This window comes from Myodes glareolus, chromosome 5 (assembly GCF_982192425.1).
Source record: "Myodes glareolus chromosome 5, mMyoGla1.1, whole genome shotgun sequence".
Taxonomy (NCBI): Eukaryota; Metazoa; Chordata; class Mammalia; order Rodentia; family Cricetidae; genus Myodes; species Myodes glareolus.
The window spans coordinates 24,235,184-24,252,417 of record NC_142030.1 but is presented as its reverse complement, the minus strand read 5'-3'; the positions used below and the strand labels follow the sequence as shown (position 1 = coordinate 24,252,417).

General features: G+C 39.5%; 1 protein-coding gene across 3 annotated transcripts in view; it reads right to left on the bottom strand.

Moving 5' to 3' along the window:
* The window catches only part of Atf6 (activating transcription factor 6), a 169,856-nt gene that overhangs the window by 34,974 nt on the left and 117,648 nt on the right, over window positions 1-17,234 (bottom strand). For all 3 annotated transcript variants that reach the window (XM_087906157.1, XM_087906158.1, XM_087906159.1), the window contains exon 15: window positions 8,585-8,669. In XM_087906157.1, the coding sequence (XP_087762283.1) occupies window positions 8,585-8,669 (85 nt within the window). The remainder of the gene's footprint in view (window positions 1-8,584; window positions 8,670-17,234) is intronic.

The window sequence follows — 17,234 nt, the reverse complement described above, 5'->3', positions numbered from 1 at the left end:
AGCATGGATGACTTTGCACTAAGGCCTTGTCAATCCTATTGTTCTATGGTTTGAATACATGGACATTAATCTTTCTTGCCCTAATATGCACTTCATATCATGTAGATCAGATTTCTCATAGTTCTGTCCTATAGAGTAACTAGAGTGGAAGAACACTCCACTCAAAGATACGGGTTTTAGGTATCTTTAAGGGGATTGCTTCCATGGCCTTCCTACCACTTCCTTCCTCAGCAACAAACTACTTTACAATTTGCATTTGCCTCATTATTTAGTCTAAATCTGGTATTTATGGCGTTTGTTTTCATAAAATCATAATAACTGTACAGAACAATATCTTTTTGGGTATTTGATGGAATCCAAAGGCAACTCTTCCCCTATCAGTCACCTCTCCAAAGTTCACATACACTTGAACATCTACTTCATCTGCAGATATATGTTCAGTTAAGATTTATATAAAAACTCTAAAAATAGGATCTTTGGAAACTCTGTGGTCCTAACTATAAAAGGTCAAGTGGAAAACTGTGTTCTAATGTGGACAAAAATTACAATGTATTAGACATGTACATCTGTGAAATGATTCTGGCCGATCACATCCTCAGCTTCTAGATGTCTTAAATACAAAGAAATTAGCCTGCAAGTGCTAACAGAACTATGCAGTGTTACCCAGAAAGTTCTGATCCCTAGTGTTTCCAGCTGGTGCTGCAAAAGAGAGTGAGTCTACAGAGGGGTTAAATCTGTGCTTACTGAACAGCTCTGAGAAACAGAAGCTGAGGTTGTGTGAGATGGTTCAATATTCTGACAAAGTGCAAGGGTCTTAATTTTCCAGTATGATAGGTCCACTCTGATATGTGTAAAAATGAGGAATTCATAATTTTAGAGCTAGTAGGAAGTATTAAAAAGTTGGCTTAAGTAGATGCTGAACTCTAGTTTTTATTTACTGAAAGCTAAACCATCTGCTTGAGTAGAAACAGATTTTTGCCACACGGCAAGAAGAGTAAAAAGATCTTTCTGAAAGGGAAGGAGTCTCTAGAGGTCAATTGGGTACAATGGGCTCTGCAGCTACCTCCCTGTGTCAAGGAAGTTTGGGTCAAAACCCTACAAGACCCATGCAAGCTGCTCTAACTAAACACCAGAGGCTCCTATAGGTTAAATAATCAGTAAAGAAGACAACCTATCCATAGAAGACATTTTTCCTGTGCAACTGCCAACATGTCATCAAAGACACAGTCACTCTTGGCAAAGAAAATTATATCAAGGGCATAGAAGCAGCTCTGTTACCGACGATGCTACATCCACTTAAAAACACGGATTTATTTTCAGAGTTTCTTTGTAGAAGAGGATTCCAGAAAGGTCGTGCTAACTGGGGGAAGTCATGGTATGAGAATTTCAAGTGGGTATACGATGATGTAAGAGCCAAGTGGGAAAAAGGGCAGCTAGAGGAAACGACAGGGTAGGACTACGGGAGAGCTGCCTCACATAAACACAACACGGGAAGATCCCCAACTTGAAGAGAAGCACTTTTGAAAATTAAGTGAGGTGGTATTCTTCAGAGAAGGGAAGGGGAGGGGACAAACAACACGAACAACACAGCACGCTCCAGGCGAGCACCTTTGAGTAGTGTAGGATAATGTTGGAAATGAGAGGTGTGGTGGTGTGTAGTGAGGGAAAGGTAACAGCGGGCCTAGACAACTGTGCTGGCTCATGGGGATGAGGAAAATTGTTTAGCAGTGGTAGGATTTCAGTAGCGTCTTCAATAAGGCCCATACTCTCTAACTGATCCATACCCTTACCCCAACAGTCTCTTTGACAGTCTTCATCATGTTATGGTTTATAGCTTAAAGTGGCTTCTTTCATTCATTAATGATCGAAGTCATCTGGATGTACCTCTTGCCAATTTGCGTCCCTTTTAAAACTGTGTCTTCCCCCAGACAACCTGTTCAATCCAATTCAGCATGTGACGGAGCACTGCAGCAAGGAGCAGCTGCTCATTTGACTACTTAACCCAACCCCCATTCCCTAAAACCACAAAGAACTGGTCATTTCCTTATTCAGATGACAGGGCACCTCACAAAAGTATTATATGTCAGAGCCTAACATGAAGCTAAGTCTAAGTATTTGTCACAATTCATGTACAATGAGGCACAGGCAAAGAATTTACTAGAAGTTACTGGAAGATGTTCATTTTCAGAGAGACTGTTCTCACTTATTCTTGCCTGGAATATGGATCTGATGACTTGATCATCCGAAGGGACAAGTGAATCCAGCCTTCGTGGTCTTGGAATCCTTAAGCTGTTGAATCAACATTAGCAACCAGGTCTGCTCACTGCAGCCCTTGTGGATCTCTTGACAAACTTCTAAACCTGGCTTAAGTTCATGCTTACTCAGGTTCTATCACCTGTAGCTGGACGTAAGCCCCACATTAGTATATTCCTCATATTCTCCTTATCTTTTATAGTCCAGCTCAAGTTTCACTTCTCAAAGTACCAACTGATGTTGGTCATCAAAATTCTACTTTTAGAATATTCTTTAACTTTTTATTCTGTACCAAAGACATGGAGTACATGACTAGTACTTGACTGCTCCCTCTTCAGTGACTCTCATGCTGTTTCTGATGTGGCGCTCATCTCAGTTGTCACTACTAGCCTGAGCTCAGAAGGTATCTTAGCTTCATTGGGAATGGGATGGTCTACAAAAAGATCCAATGAACCAAGTCGAATTGTATTCAGGTCTTGAATTTGACTATAGTTCCCTTAGGTGACAACCTTCTCAGTACAAAACAGTAGTCAGTATCTGTTCAAGGCTGGAAGTCGAGCTTTGGTCTTCACAAAGATGTTGCTGACTATACGGTCATTTAACACCTTACCTTCTAGCTATTCATAATTACTGATCCATGCTTACACTTGGAGAGAAAAACTCAATTTTTTTTCAGATGGCTAGTGTGATTTTTTTCCTTCTGTTCTCAGTAGAAATTCTCACTGTGCAAACAGTACTAGTCAGACGTCAGAAAGTCAAGAACTGTGCTCATACACTGTTTTAACAGCTCCAATCACTTAACTTTCTGGATGCAATTATGAAATGGAATGAATTACAGTGGAAATGCAGGGTTGCAAATAGCCCCCCTCCCACCACATACACACTAGCAGGCAGGCAACCTGCACACCTCTAAGGACAAATACATTGGTAAGAATAAACGACTCAACTCAGCCTACTAGGCAGCCAGTTTGCTTGAGCAGCACCAACAGACAGGTTGCAAATCATTTGCTTTGGGAGGGCTGCTTCCACACAAGAGCATCAATGCTCTCGTGCTATTAAAACCAACACATGCATGTGCCAGGCTGCTCCCTAACCTTCCGCTATGCTCGCTGGCACTGGCATCTGCACACCACTGCCGGTAACTCGAGATTTCCATTACAGAAAAGCACTCAGAGACTAAATATAATTACCCTTTAGCCTGGTAGTCATTTGTTGCTCTGCTCTGGCAGAACTAGGGCAAGAGTGTCACTCGTTTTCATTACTGTATGTGCACTAAGTTCCACGGCATGGATGGGAAGGAGACAATGAGAACAAGCCTGTGGAAGCACTGGCCAATGACGGGATGCTTCTGCTGATATCAGCTGCATTCCTCCAGGAGAGACACTTACAAAGTAGCTCCCACGAAAGACTGCCTCCACAACTCTGCTTTGTTGAATTATTTATCAAGCGTGAAGGAAACCTGCGCTTTTCCCATAACATACAGGAAATAATCTGAGAGCAGGACCTGCTCTAAAAGAAGGACGTCTACAATCACTTTCCTTTAAAGTAACAACAGCTTTTAAGTTCCTATCCATTGTCAACTATGCAATCAGTTCTTAAAGCCCATCGGAATAGACACGCAACACTTACTTCATTTTAATTAGTTTTCACTAGAAGTTCTCCTTAGGCTAAGAAAGTCTTTCTTACAGCTTACTAACCTATTTTCAACTCTCGTAAGAGACAAGGAAATTTAAATAATACACAGAATACAAAATGAAGAAAAAAATGATATTGCTGGTGATTTTGTTAAACTTTTTAATCACGTCTGTGTGTGTGTGTGTGTGTGCGCGCGCGCGAGTGCACTCCGTGGCACACATGTGGCAGTCAGAGGACAGCCTGCAGGGCTGTCTTCCATTATGAGGGGTCTGAGGATCAAACTTGGTTTGCCAGAGTTGGCAGCGAGTATCCTCAACCACTGAATCATCTTACTGGCCTGTGACCAGCAATTTCTCATGACATAAATTTTATGTTCTTACTCTACTTTCTGTTTCTTAGATTTTCCTTTCCATAGCTCAAGCTGACAAAGTATAATCATCATTCATAATAATTTAAGATCAAACACCGACCTGTTTGTTCAAGCTGGAAAATCAAATTCCTTTCCCCCAAAATCACCATCTAGTGAACTATAGAAACCAGTTACTCGGTAAACTTGGTCTCTACTTTCTGTCCTTTACCACCCTCTCACAACTCTGTAGGCACATTTAGTCAGAGCGGGATCAACCACAGCTCACTTTTATTTCTAGTGCACATGACTTTCTAAACGCAGAAATGACAGGACATACATTTTGTCAAACATTCTGAGAAAGCCGAAGGGCAGAGAAGTTCACTTACTTCCCCACCATGCGTATCTGGCACGCAGTAAAGCAGCATATCTGGAACCCAAAGGAGGAGACTTTTTTTTCAGTGCATCAAGAGGAAGGGCAGAGGTTGTAGGTGGAACTGAAGCTGGGCTGGGGGTAGTGGACATGTGACACAGCACTTGTACGATTTTTTTTTTCAGTGTAGCTCTTGGTGAGTTTATAAACTGAGGGTTTAGGAAATGGATATAATGGAGAATTGATTTGAGAAATAAAAATAAGAATTCCTGCTTCAGAGAGAATAAAGTGAATCCATTAGCAAGGACTTGCAGAAGCAATGAATGTCCCACTGAAATCATTGGTCATAAACTTGAAGTCAGTCAATTTGACTTGATTGGATGGTATTTTCTACTTATTTTCAAATGCCTGATAGCAGGCATAAAAAGAGGAGTTGGATTTAACTACGGTGGATTTTTTTGTGCAGGCAGGAGCTATGAAGAAAGAAAGGAGACTAGGGATCCAGGGTTATTTGCAAGAGTTGTGATAGTAAGGAACCATGGAATCTAGGCTAGATCAGGAAGCAGTATGCCCAGAAAGGACGAGATAGATTTAGGAAAGGTGACAGGGTCAAAGGATTGGAGATCTGTGAGGGAGAACAGCTGGAGTGTAGACACTAAAGGAAGGAACTAAATACTGGTCAAAGACCGGGATTGGAGGAGGCAGTTCAAGGAAAGTGCTATCTGTGATAAGATCTGACTAGTTATGTAGAGGGCTACAGCCCTGGACAACTTGGCTTTGCATTGCCATGCGGAGATGAGGGAGGTGGTGCTGCACATCACGGGTGGAGATGGGCAGATGACTGCACCAAAGACGAGCTAGAGGGGTTAAGTCTGCTATCAAATGAGAGATGTGGGGCGACTACTGAGGAGAGGAGACGTACATTGTAGCAGTGATAAACAAGGACCCCACCCACCTCCCTGCAGGCTCTCAGGATGATTAACAGCAAAATAAAATCAAGCCCTAACCTGAGAAATAGCCTCACAGAAAAAGGGCGAAGGCATTGTTCTGAGAAAAGGCTGCGGAGTGGCACCAAACTTAACATGCAGTGTGTTCTGTCAGTAGTTCTTGAGTTTTAATCTAAAATGTTCTAAGTTTACGATATCTTAAAAGGAAAAATACTCAGAACCTATTTGCAAAAATCTGGAACAGATTAAAAAGGAAATGATCTTCTAACAATTGTATTTCCCAAATCCAGGGAAGATTTATCTTTAAAAATTAGATCCCTGGCCAAGATAAACACAGTCAAACAGCATCTTATTGTTTCTGGCTTGCTATAAATGGACAGCTCACTGCTATAAAACAAAACCAGGCACTGTATTGCATAAGAGCCCAATCTCAGAAGAACAAAATCAAGTCAGTTCTGCCTGGGTGATGTTTAGAAAACAGCTTCTCTGAAAATGAACTGACCAAAGTCATAGAGTTCAAACAAAAGAAATTCAAGTAGCTATGGGATAAGGACAAGTGAGATTTCACAAATACAGTCTTAGGAGTATAACATAATCCATTTGGATCAGCTATCCTTCATCGAGTAGCAGTGTGATTATCTCATGAATATCGCTAGAGGTGTGCGTGTGGAGGAAGAAGACAGTCTGGATAAGCAGGCTCTCTCCCTCACCATGTGAGCAGCAGGGAGCAAACTACTCCTGAATTACCAAGTTTGGCAGCAAGCACCTTTACCCAGTGAGCCATCTTGCTGGCCCAGGTTCTGAATGTCTTTGTGAGACTAATGATGTATCCTAACATTTGCGCTGTAATACGGACATCTTTTCTACTGTATACCCAGAGGCTGTCTCTAAGCATTTCAACCAAGTTGTCTATATGCAGTTCAGGAGATCTTACTTATGATATCAGATATGTAATAAAAATGTCTGACTTTTACTGGCATTTTACGAGGTTTAATCCTAAACTCAGTGTTTTATTTCATAGTGGTATTTGATAATTTAATTATGGTAATTTGATAATTTGATAGGATAGTTTGATTATATCAGAATATAGTCTGGTTCACTTGCAGACTAGATCAAACAGCTTTCAATTCCATCTTCCTCATATACTCTGAGGTTCTGGTCACTAAACAGAAAATTTATCAGAAGTTCTATTACACCGTTTTGCTAGATAAACTGTATTTTAACAAGCTGAATATTCAAATATTACCTATGGGAATGTCTCTGACATGTAGTGATTTCTGTGCCTGTCTTAGTTCTTGATGGAGGAGGGTCATCTGTCTATGTGTACTTTCATTGGTTAATAAAGAAACTGCCTCGGCTTTTGATAGGACAGTAGCTTAGAAAGGCAAAGAAGACAGAACAGAATGCTGGGAGAAAGAAGGCAGAGGCAGAGAGCCGCCCGCCATGAAGCTGCCAGGTCAGACATGAATCTTTCCCTTTAAACCACGACCTCATGGTGAGATACAGATTATTAGAAATGGGTTGAATCAATATGTGAGAGTTAGCCAATAAGAGGCTGGAGGTAATGGGCCAGGCAGTGATTAAAAGAATACAGTTTTCGTGTAATTATTTCGGGTGTAAAGCTAGCCTTTTTACTACAAGTTCTCCTTCTAGACCAGTGGTTCTCAACCTGTGGATCATGACCCTTTAGAGGGCTGAATGACCCTTTCACAAGGATTGCCTAAGACCATCTGCATATCAAATATTTACATTATGATTCATAACTGTAGCAAAAATACAGTTATGAAGTAGCAACAAAATAATCTTATGGCTGGGAGTCACCACAACAGGAGGATGGTATTTAGGGGTCGCAGCACTAGGCGGATGAGAGCTGCTCTAGACTATAAGCAGAAACACTGGGCCTCCTCATCTTTGAATAGTCCCTGAATAGCTATCAGTATTATTTTTAGTCAGTTTAACATCCAGTACGAGTAGGTAGAACAAGTACAACAGTGATCTTATTAATATCAAGTTCGTTCAGATTGGACATAAACAGGCTTGTTTATGGCTTATCTAGAATCTTACCAATATTAAGTAAGTTAAAACACGAAATGATTTTAAGTTACAAAGCTATAACTGATAGCATCACCATCAGCATGTATCAAGGGTTTTGGATAATGGATACATGACTCTTAACAGCAAGTCTATAGAGTAGTAAGCTAGCTCCTCCAATCTTGTAAATGTAAATAAAAGAAAACTACTCTTTATTTTCAAAAGTATAGTAATTGGGGGAGAGATGGCTCCGAAGTTAAGAGCATGTACTACTCTCGTAGAGGACCTGAGTTTGGTTCCTAGCTCCCATGTCAGGTAGCTCACTACTGTTAGGTCCAAGGTGGGCCCCTAAAATGGCAGTGCTGATGACAATGTTCTAAACAGAAGGATTCTGACCCAGGAAACAGAAGGATTGTTACTGGGTAAGCAGAAACCTACACTCATCATTCTTTAGGAATCTCCTAAGGCAGATTTTCATTTACCAGGAAGTCACTACTTCCCTTGTCAACCCCAGGGGTCAGCTACCACAGGTAAGGGCATCTAGTTGCCAAAGAGCAGGCTACAGATCAAAGCCCCTATGCTAAATCCCAGGCTGTTCTGGGCTGCACCCCTCCTCCCATGGCAACCTGTCCCATCACCTGCTGTTCTCTGCCCTCCTAGAGGCAGGCAGCAGTTGATCCGGTTTCACTGTGCCCTGTCTTAGAACTCCAGCTCCAGGGGATCCAACACCCTGCTTCTGGCCTTGTGGGCACCTGTGCAACCTCCCGTAATACATACAATTTAAAAAAAATGAAAATAAATCTTAAGAAATATTATAGTTTAAAAAAAAGAATAATGAAATAAAAATTAATATTTTGTAAAAAAAAAAGTGGGAAACTATTTCCAAAATAATACATGTATAAATTTGTCTGAGTGACTATCTTAAATGTCTCTCATTAACCTAAAGAATACTGGTTAAGCAAAGGACTCCCATGTCGACAAATCAAAATTTCAACTTACCATTTATGTTTATTGCTGGTAATACAATTGACATTTTTGGTCTTGTGGTCTTGTTATGGGTGGTAGCTGGTAATAGCAGGTGATCCTAAAATTAAAAAAGAACAGCCTTTTATACATAACTGGTTTAGTCCAGGAACATTCCAAATTTATAATTTTAAGAAGCCAACATTTTGCTTGGGTAATGAAAAAAGTTTTTGTTATAAAAAACTTTGCTTAGAAACACTATAAATAATCTTAATGCAGAACACATTGGGTGCAGGTGTTATCATTACCAGACACACTGTGGCAGTTTTTGAATACGCTTAGATTCTGATAACAATGTATAACTGGGATACCATAAAGACTATTAGTCAAATTGTAAATACAACAGGTCTTAATCTGGTTGTACCACCAAAGAGTTGTGTGCTCTGCATCCTTTGTAGAGTTCTATGGAATGCCGGGGCTGGAGAAGGCAACGATAAAAGTTCTAACAGAGTCAGTCTCTCTCTCTCTGTCTCTCTGTCTCTCTCTCTCTCTCTCTCCAACACAATATTTTTATTGATTATTTGAGAATCTCACACAATACACCCTGATCATTCTTGCTCCCATTCTTCTAAGTTCCACCCCCAGCCTTATGACCTCAGAAGGAGGAAGAGGGGGAGAAGGAGGAGATGTTCCCAAAGAGCATGGTCAAACCTCCATGGGCATACCCTTAAAGATAACTGAGTCCTCCCTGACCCCCACCCCCACCAAAATCTATCAATTGTGAAGAGTTACACTTCAGCAGGCTTACAATTTTAAGGGCTCTTTTCAAAGGCTTCTTCATTGTCAAACCATTTGTAAAGGAGAGAAACTTTTGTTCTCCAAAATTCTCTTAAATTATCAATATGTAAAAGGCTAAAGCAGGTCTAGGGTCTAGGGCCTAGGGCCAGGCCTGCTTTGTGTCTTCCTTTGAGGTAATATGCCACAGGCCACAGTGACTGATATTTATCTGTGACAATAGCACACTAGAACGTGTGTGGGCTGGGGAAGCAGCTCAGGCTGCCGTACAAGTTCAACACCTGAGCACATAAACACAATCCAGGTATGGGGATGTGCGGTAATCCCAGCACCAAGACTCAATAGCTCACCACCCTAGCCTAATCCAAGAGCTCCGAGACAGCGAAAGACCGTGTCCTAAGGAACCATACCTGAGACCAGCCTCTGGTCTTTGCACACATGCACACACCCATATCAGCATATAGCTAAAATGGAAGGTTGAAAGAACTCAGCTTGTCTACAGTTACACAGTTCTAAAATTGACATGGCCAAAGCTCGATGACCCAAAAGTGATTCAGAGCATCTGGGATGCCAGGCTTCCAGCCACACAATCACTCACAGTAAGAAGAAGCCAAAGGAAGGCTGGCTGCAGAACAGTGGGGTGGTACAGTATTTGGAAAACGTAGTTCCATCTGTAGATGTTCTAAAGCAGCTCATAAATGACTTATGACTTTGATATTAACTAGTATCATCAACAACTCTTTCCCAGCAAAAGCATGAAATTACCACAGGGGTAAAAGCTCTGGGAGCACTTCGACTTAGGGGAGCATGCTAGACGGAGCTAAGACAGAACCCAAGCTGACCCTGCTTGGCATCGCTCTCAGTCACTGTTCCATCATTCACTTCACAGACTCGCTCTGTGGACGAACGCCTCAAAATGCCAGATTTGATATGGCTATGGGCGATAAATAAGTGCATTGTTAGACACAAAGATCACACATTTCTGAGAGCAAGATAATAAATTATAACCTAGAAGAAACGCAATTTGCTCATCTTCCTGTTGTGAAAATTATAAATAGCTTAATTCCTATAATTAAAATATTGTTTCATGGTCTAAATTGAATAAGAAAGCAACCCTCAAATTGCAAGGCCCAAATTAAGGTTACTGAAAAAACACACTTAGATTGCATTGGTGAAGGGTGAAAGTCAGGCTCAGACTTAATTATGAGTTTCTTGCAAAGATCTAGATGTTTCTAAACATGATTTTTTTTTAAATGCAGTGTCTCCTACATTTTGTAGCAGGAAGTAAAAAATTATGCTATTGTCTATGAAAAAGAAGAACCACACAGCATATTTATACACATCATTAAAGTTAAACTGTCTTGTCTCTCATCATTACAGATATGCAAACAGTGGGGTAGCCATTCTGTATTTGAGAGTCTCACTATGTAGTTAAAGTTGGCCTAGAACTTGCTACAGTTTAGCTGGTTCTGAATGCTCCTGACTCTGCCTCCTGAGTGCTAGGATTATAGATGGGAAACTGGGCTTTTTTGTCCCCAGTGCTAGGGATAGAACCCAGGGCACCACACATGATACAGTCTATAATTTAAAGGGCTTGTTTTATTGATCAAAACTGAAGAGAACCAAAGCTAGTATATTACTGTTTCTAAGAGTATTTTATATAAAAATATATTACACATACATACACACACATATATAATTAGTTAGGATTGTAGAACTGCTTTGTTAAACAGGTGCCTTTACTTCCTTAAAAAAATGAAGCCAGTAACAATTATTAAATTACTTTCCTGTGTTCAACTTACTCTATTTTAGATTGTTAATCCTATTAGTTCTAACAGCAGAAACTAGGAACTTTCATTAATCAACAAGTAACCTCTCAATTCTACCACTTGATAGGAAGGAATGCTTAGAATATCTCCTGCTGCTCTCTAAGAGTAAGGATCCTCAGTTTGCAAAAGCTGCAAGTCTGACTGACATCCATCTCTCACTGGATCTGGATGTCCCACTGTGAGTCAAAATTTGGTGTATCAGGCCAACACTAACAACAACAGACTCTAACATTTAATGTTTGGCTTATATTCACTGGATTCCTGCAATGGGCTTGTTTTTCAAATATAGCAACCACTAAAATCAGATAAAAAAATAAAATAATACCCATCCTTATTTCAAAAAACAGCTCTGTGTTTTTTTCTACCTTCCCACCTCAGGAAGCTTCAGTTTCTCCCGTCACTGCACCTCACCCTCTCACCAGCTATCTTTCAAGCTTCCAAACCTCAAAAATAAAAAGGCTAGAGCAGCAATCACAAGTGGGCTGTCAAGGTTACTACTATTTAAATCCACAACATTTGGAACTGATATTGTTTTCCCGTAGCTACAGAAACTGTTGATTAGAAACCAACTCACTAAAGAAATGTCAATTAGGAAACTTGAAATCATCAAAACATACAGACACACATAGTAAAATACCATAAAAACAAAAATTGCAAGAAAAAATTAGAGGTAGTAAAATTAAGTGGAATGTCATCATTTAAACTGCCTATGATGTAGAGCTTCTCACCACATTAAAAACATAAGCAAAGTAGATTACTAATCCCCAAACTAGAAACAGTTAGTAGAAATAGCCAAAATGAACCTGCTATTTGTGCCACTAATGTATGCAATAAAACTACAGACCAATAAAAGGAAATATAAAGCATGCATCTGCACCACTAACACGTGCCAGGGAGAGGAAAAATTAATCAAAACCATTAGTGTAAAACAGATGGCGCAAGAAGGAGACAACATTTCTATTCTGACAAGAGGAAAAATTTGACATGTAATGCAATCCTGATAATGCTGGCAACGTCAACAGGAAAAATGAGCTTGAAATTCTCATAAGGTCAAACAAGTTTGTTTGCTTTGAGATATGGTTCTTTATCAGACTCTGTAGGAAGCTTCCCAAATGCCACGAGGCTGTGTAGGCAACATGGCAGGACGGGAGTGGAGCACAAGGAAACGACAGTCTAACGAGCTAGTCCCCCCCAACCCAGTCTCATCTGTGTCGGGTCTGGGAATCAAACCCAAGGCTTTATGAATGTTAAGCAGGTGGTCTACCACTGTGCTACACCCCCAGTTCTAGCTGACTCTTTCATGCGATTCTAGCTTCTAGAAGGGGAGAAAAAGGGACACTCTGATGATTAATGTTAATTGTCAGCTTGACAAGAACTAAAATCACCTAGGAAACGGGGCCTCTGAACATATCTGTGGAGAGAGCAGGGAGGAGTTGAAGAAAGAGCACGGGTGATGTAGATGGAGTGCTCATGGATGAAGTTGGCACAGAGGCCAACTTAATCTAAAGAATTTCGTTAATTTCTCGGGTGAGTCTAGACCGAGTCAAAACAGTCTCTTAAAGCTCTTCTGAGTTTGATCTTCCTTTCTACATCTAGAACAATTCTATTAAAATATAAATCAAAATACTCTAATGACTTCCAATCTCAGAGTAGAGTTAAAAATGGCCTCAATGTGATGAGGTAGCATCCATCCGTAGTGAGATGGGAAGTCCCTGGAAGCTCACCGGTGGGTCAGTTAGCCTGGCAGCAGAAACAATGAAACCCTGCCTCAATAAGGTGGAAGGCAAGAACTGACTCCCAAAAGTTAACTTCTGACGTTCACACGGCAAAGATATGCATACATACACACACACCCTACATACACAAACAAACAAACAAACAAACAAATAAATTTAAGTTTCTTTATGTAAGCAAATCTGATGGTTCATTTTCAGAAGCATGAGTTCAAATACAGAAGAACAGAAAACACTTGACCCCTGCTGGAGATCTAGTTATCATCCACCACAAACTCTGCGAAAGCTGCTCCACCCAAACTAAAAATTCAGAGGGAAAATTACTAACATCTAAGCTTGCTTGTTGCAAGACACAAGCCTGATAAGGTTTAAAATACATAAGATGTAGAGTGCAGAGATGAACCCACGTGGCTTTTGCTGAGAAAAAGATAAACACTGGGGATAGGGAGAGATGAGACCCAGATGACACGGAAGTCTTTACCCTCCTGATCATTGGGACTATAACTCTTCTCTGCCCCCATCAGCTCATCTGCCATTTGGGGCTGATGCTTGACTTTGTAAAATCACAAAATCAGAGGCCCCCTTTTTACTACTGAGTCTACAGTGCTCTTACCAGGAGGATCTTTGTTTCTAACACTATGGATACTCTAACCATTTTTCTGGCAGAATGATATTCTATTAGGTATATATACACCAGATTTTCTTCATCCATTCATCTATTGGCAGGCACCAATGCTGGTCTTGTAATTTTCTTGCCAGTTTTTAATTGGGTTGCCTCTTATTACTGAGTTACAAGATTTCTTTGGGCACTCTGGGTGCAAGAGGTTTCTAACATTCTGGAAGCTGCTTTCTATCTTTCTTAATGGCATCCTTTTCATCACAACAGGTTTTACTTCGGATGAAGTTCCAATTCATGTTTTTCACCCTCTTGTTTGTGGATTTTTTGTTTTGTTTTTTTGTTTTTTTTTGTGTTTGTTTTTGGTGTTCTATGGTGTGATTGCTTCAATAGCCTTTTGAGACTGAATTCATCTTCTACATTCCCATCAGCAGCTCAGGAGTGATGCAGTTTCTCTGCATCCCTGACATTTTGTTTTGGCATTCATTTTAATTTTTAAATAATGTTGAAAGTGTCAGCTCTACTTTCAAACTTCTAGGACCATTTTCCATCTGCTTCTCTTGCCTTCCTCTACCTAGGCCTAAGTAAAATGAACTGGTCTGCTTTTAAGTCCCCACAATCCCTTATACCTATCACTGATGAATTAATTAACATATTATACTTTGTGCTTATATGCCCATTTCCATTTATTTACTTTTAAGAAAAAGATTCACTTACAGTTATAATATGAGTGGTCATTTTTTTATTAACAGTAAGAATATTTTGGCAAAGCACTGTATAAGTAACAGCTGACTCTCCCAATTTCATTTTATATTATTTTCTCACATCCTAGACATGATTTAATAAAAATGACTAATAATTGCTCTGGTCAACTTGTGGCTATCCAATCATCACGGTTATTACTCATTCACATCCTTAGAAAAGCTTTTCAAACCTTCACAGCCTTGATTACAATTAAATGTGTATTTCCTAACATGTTCCCAACTCCACCAAAACAAGTATTGCTGATCAATATTTACAGCCTCATGTGATTCACTAGGAATTAAAGGAATTTAAGGCTGATCTGCATTTAAGGATGACTTCTAAATGAAAAGATGTTTAAAGTTTTTGTATATAGAGCCCTGGACTATAGACAAATAAAAAAAGACTCAGTACAATTGTATTTGTTTGTTTGTTTTGAGGCAAGGTTTCACTATGTAGCCCTGGCTGATCTGAATCTCACTATGTAGACCACGCTGTCCTCAAACTCATAGAGATCCATCCACCTCTGCCTGCCAAGTACTGGAATTAAAGATGTGCACCACCACTGACCAGCCACAACTTTTTAAAATGAACAAATGAACCTTTTTTCCTTATTAAAGGAAGTCTTAAGAGAACATGAAGTATACACATTTCAAGAGGCTTAAGTTATTATATCTAGCCAAATTTAGTTTTCAAAGTTTTCTCAAATTATTGCAAATTTATATCAAAATTATGTGAAATTATGGCAAAACCAAAATAGATATACATAAGATAGACTAAAGGAGAAAGTTCTGAGTGTCTACTTAGGAAATATGTTCTTCAGAAACAGCAACATGCAGAGGAAAACCAGTGACAATCAGACTAATTAGAAACCATTTGCCTTCCTCGTCAGAGCCCAGCTGTGAGACAGCTGTCTCTAAAGAAGAGATACCAGTATCTTAACACAGTGCCCATGCACAGTGTGAGAAGGGTCTAAGGTGGAGTCACTCTCTCCTGTGGACTCCACGGGGCTTCCGTGAACCACTGATATGCTGAAGCATAGAAGAAATGGAGTGCCAGGACACACACGATGTCCCTCACCAACAAAAACCAAACAGATAGGAATCTCTTGAAAGGTATTACACAAAGGCAGTATTATTCTAGAGGGCTTTTTTGGGGGGTGGGGAAGAAAACTGTGCTCCAAGTTTTGGATGATCACTTTTAAGTTAAATCTTTTAGCAGGAATATGATTGTTAGTTCACATTTTAGACATCAAATACTTGTAAGCTCTGGCATTCATGGAAGTCATTGAAAAACTTTACCCACCAACAGAGAACTAAATACATGTACGTGTACACACACACACACACACACACACACACACACACACACACATACATATTATATATACATATATATACAGAGAGATGATGATCATGTGTAATAATAAATGTGAATATATATGAAAGTCAAAAGGAATTCACAGCACAGGGAAAACTAGGAAAACAAACCAGCATTCCAGGCATAAGAAATTTATAGTGAAGTTAAATAAATATGAAAATATGTGGCATTTGGGAAAGAAAATGATTTGAGTTTCTCAGAATTTACAAATCATTATGCGCACATGTGCGCGCGCGAACACACAGTCCATGGCACAGAACTCCTAAAGCTTCTATGATTTCCTGAGTGTAGCCGCTGGATATCTATTTCTATCTTTTAAAGCGAGTGGGTAAATACAGCCTTTTTTTATAAGCCACTCTAATCATCAAGAATCTCCCTCCACCCCGAAATCTCAGATCTCAAAGTCATGTAAAGGGTTTTCTTAAAAGTGTGCTATTACATTTTTAAAAATCAAACAGATATGATAGAAGTTACAGTATGATTATGTACTGGGAGTACAGGCCATGTCCAGCCAATGAGATATTTTTTAATAAGCTATAATAATTTGTTGAATTAGTCAAAATATCTGGTTTTATTTCTCTCTAGTATTCTTAATCTTAGTTCTAAAAGTATAAACAGAAATTACATAAGTAACCATTTCATTCTTCCTAATACATAAATTGTAATATAATCGGATGAACATTTAAATGTAAAAATTATGTTTCACTTATTTGGTTCTTATTAAAAATATTAACTGCCAGTTCAACAAGTTGGCAAGACTGACTAAGAGGTCTCTCTCTATATCACCTGTTAATTATTAGTTAGAAAGTTGATACTGCTCACCGAGAGCAATCTTACATTCTGTTGAGTTTCTTCAGTTCCAGATCGGTGCCTTAAAAAAAGCAGTGGAGGAAGCTGTGGAGCACACACACCAGTACTCTGTGACTGCCCAAAAGTGTAGGGAAACAGCAGAGGAAAATTTCCCCACTATGCAAGCAGAGAAATAAGACAGTAGATGTCAAGTTCATGTCACTTTATTTAGCCGTTTAAAACTTTTGAAATATTTTTCAATAGAATGCTTTACTAGAAAATTACTTTATTTTTAAGATTCCTTTATTTATATTTAATGAACTACCTTTTCATATTGAAGAACCTCTTTTAACTTTTTACATACAGAAAACAGGAGGGACAAATAAAGCATTATGCACATGATCATAGATAAGCAGCCCCAGGGCTCCTTCCTTAGATAAATTACACTCATTCTTTCCTAACTCTTGTTAGGAAAACAGTGGAGGCTGTTAATGGGGTGAGAGCATTGTTTTCAATGGCCTTGGAGAACATTAGCACTCCGCAGATGTTGGGAATAACTTACAGCTGTCGCAAAGTGAGCCACTTACTGAAATGAGGGCAACAGTGAAGAGCTGCCTGGGCACTTGAAAGCATTTACGGTACAGTGATGTGAGAAATGATCAGCTGGGAGACAGAAAACACTGTAAAACTTAATTTCAAATCTCTCAGCATTGGTGCATATTCCTTTAGCACACTCCTCCATATATGGATGTGCTGAATTGTAACAGCTGTCATAAATATTACAGAAAATGAGAGAAACAACT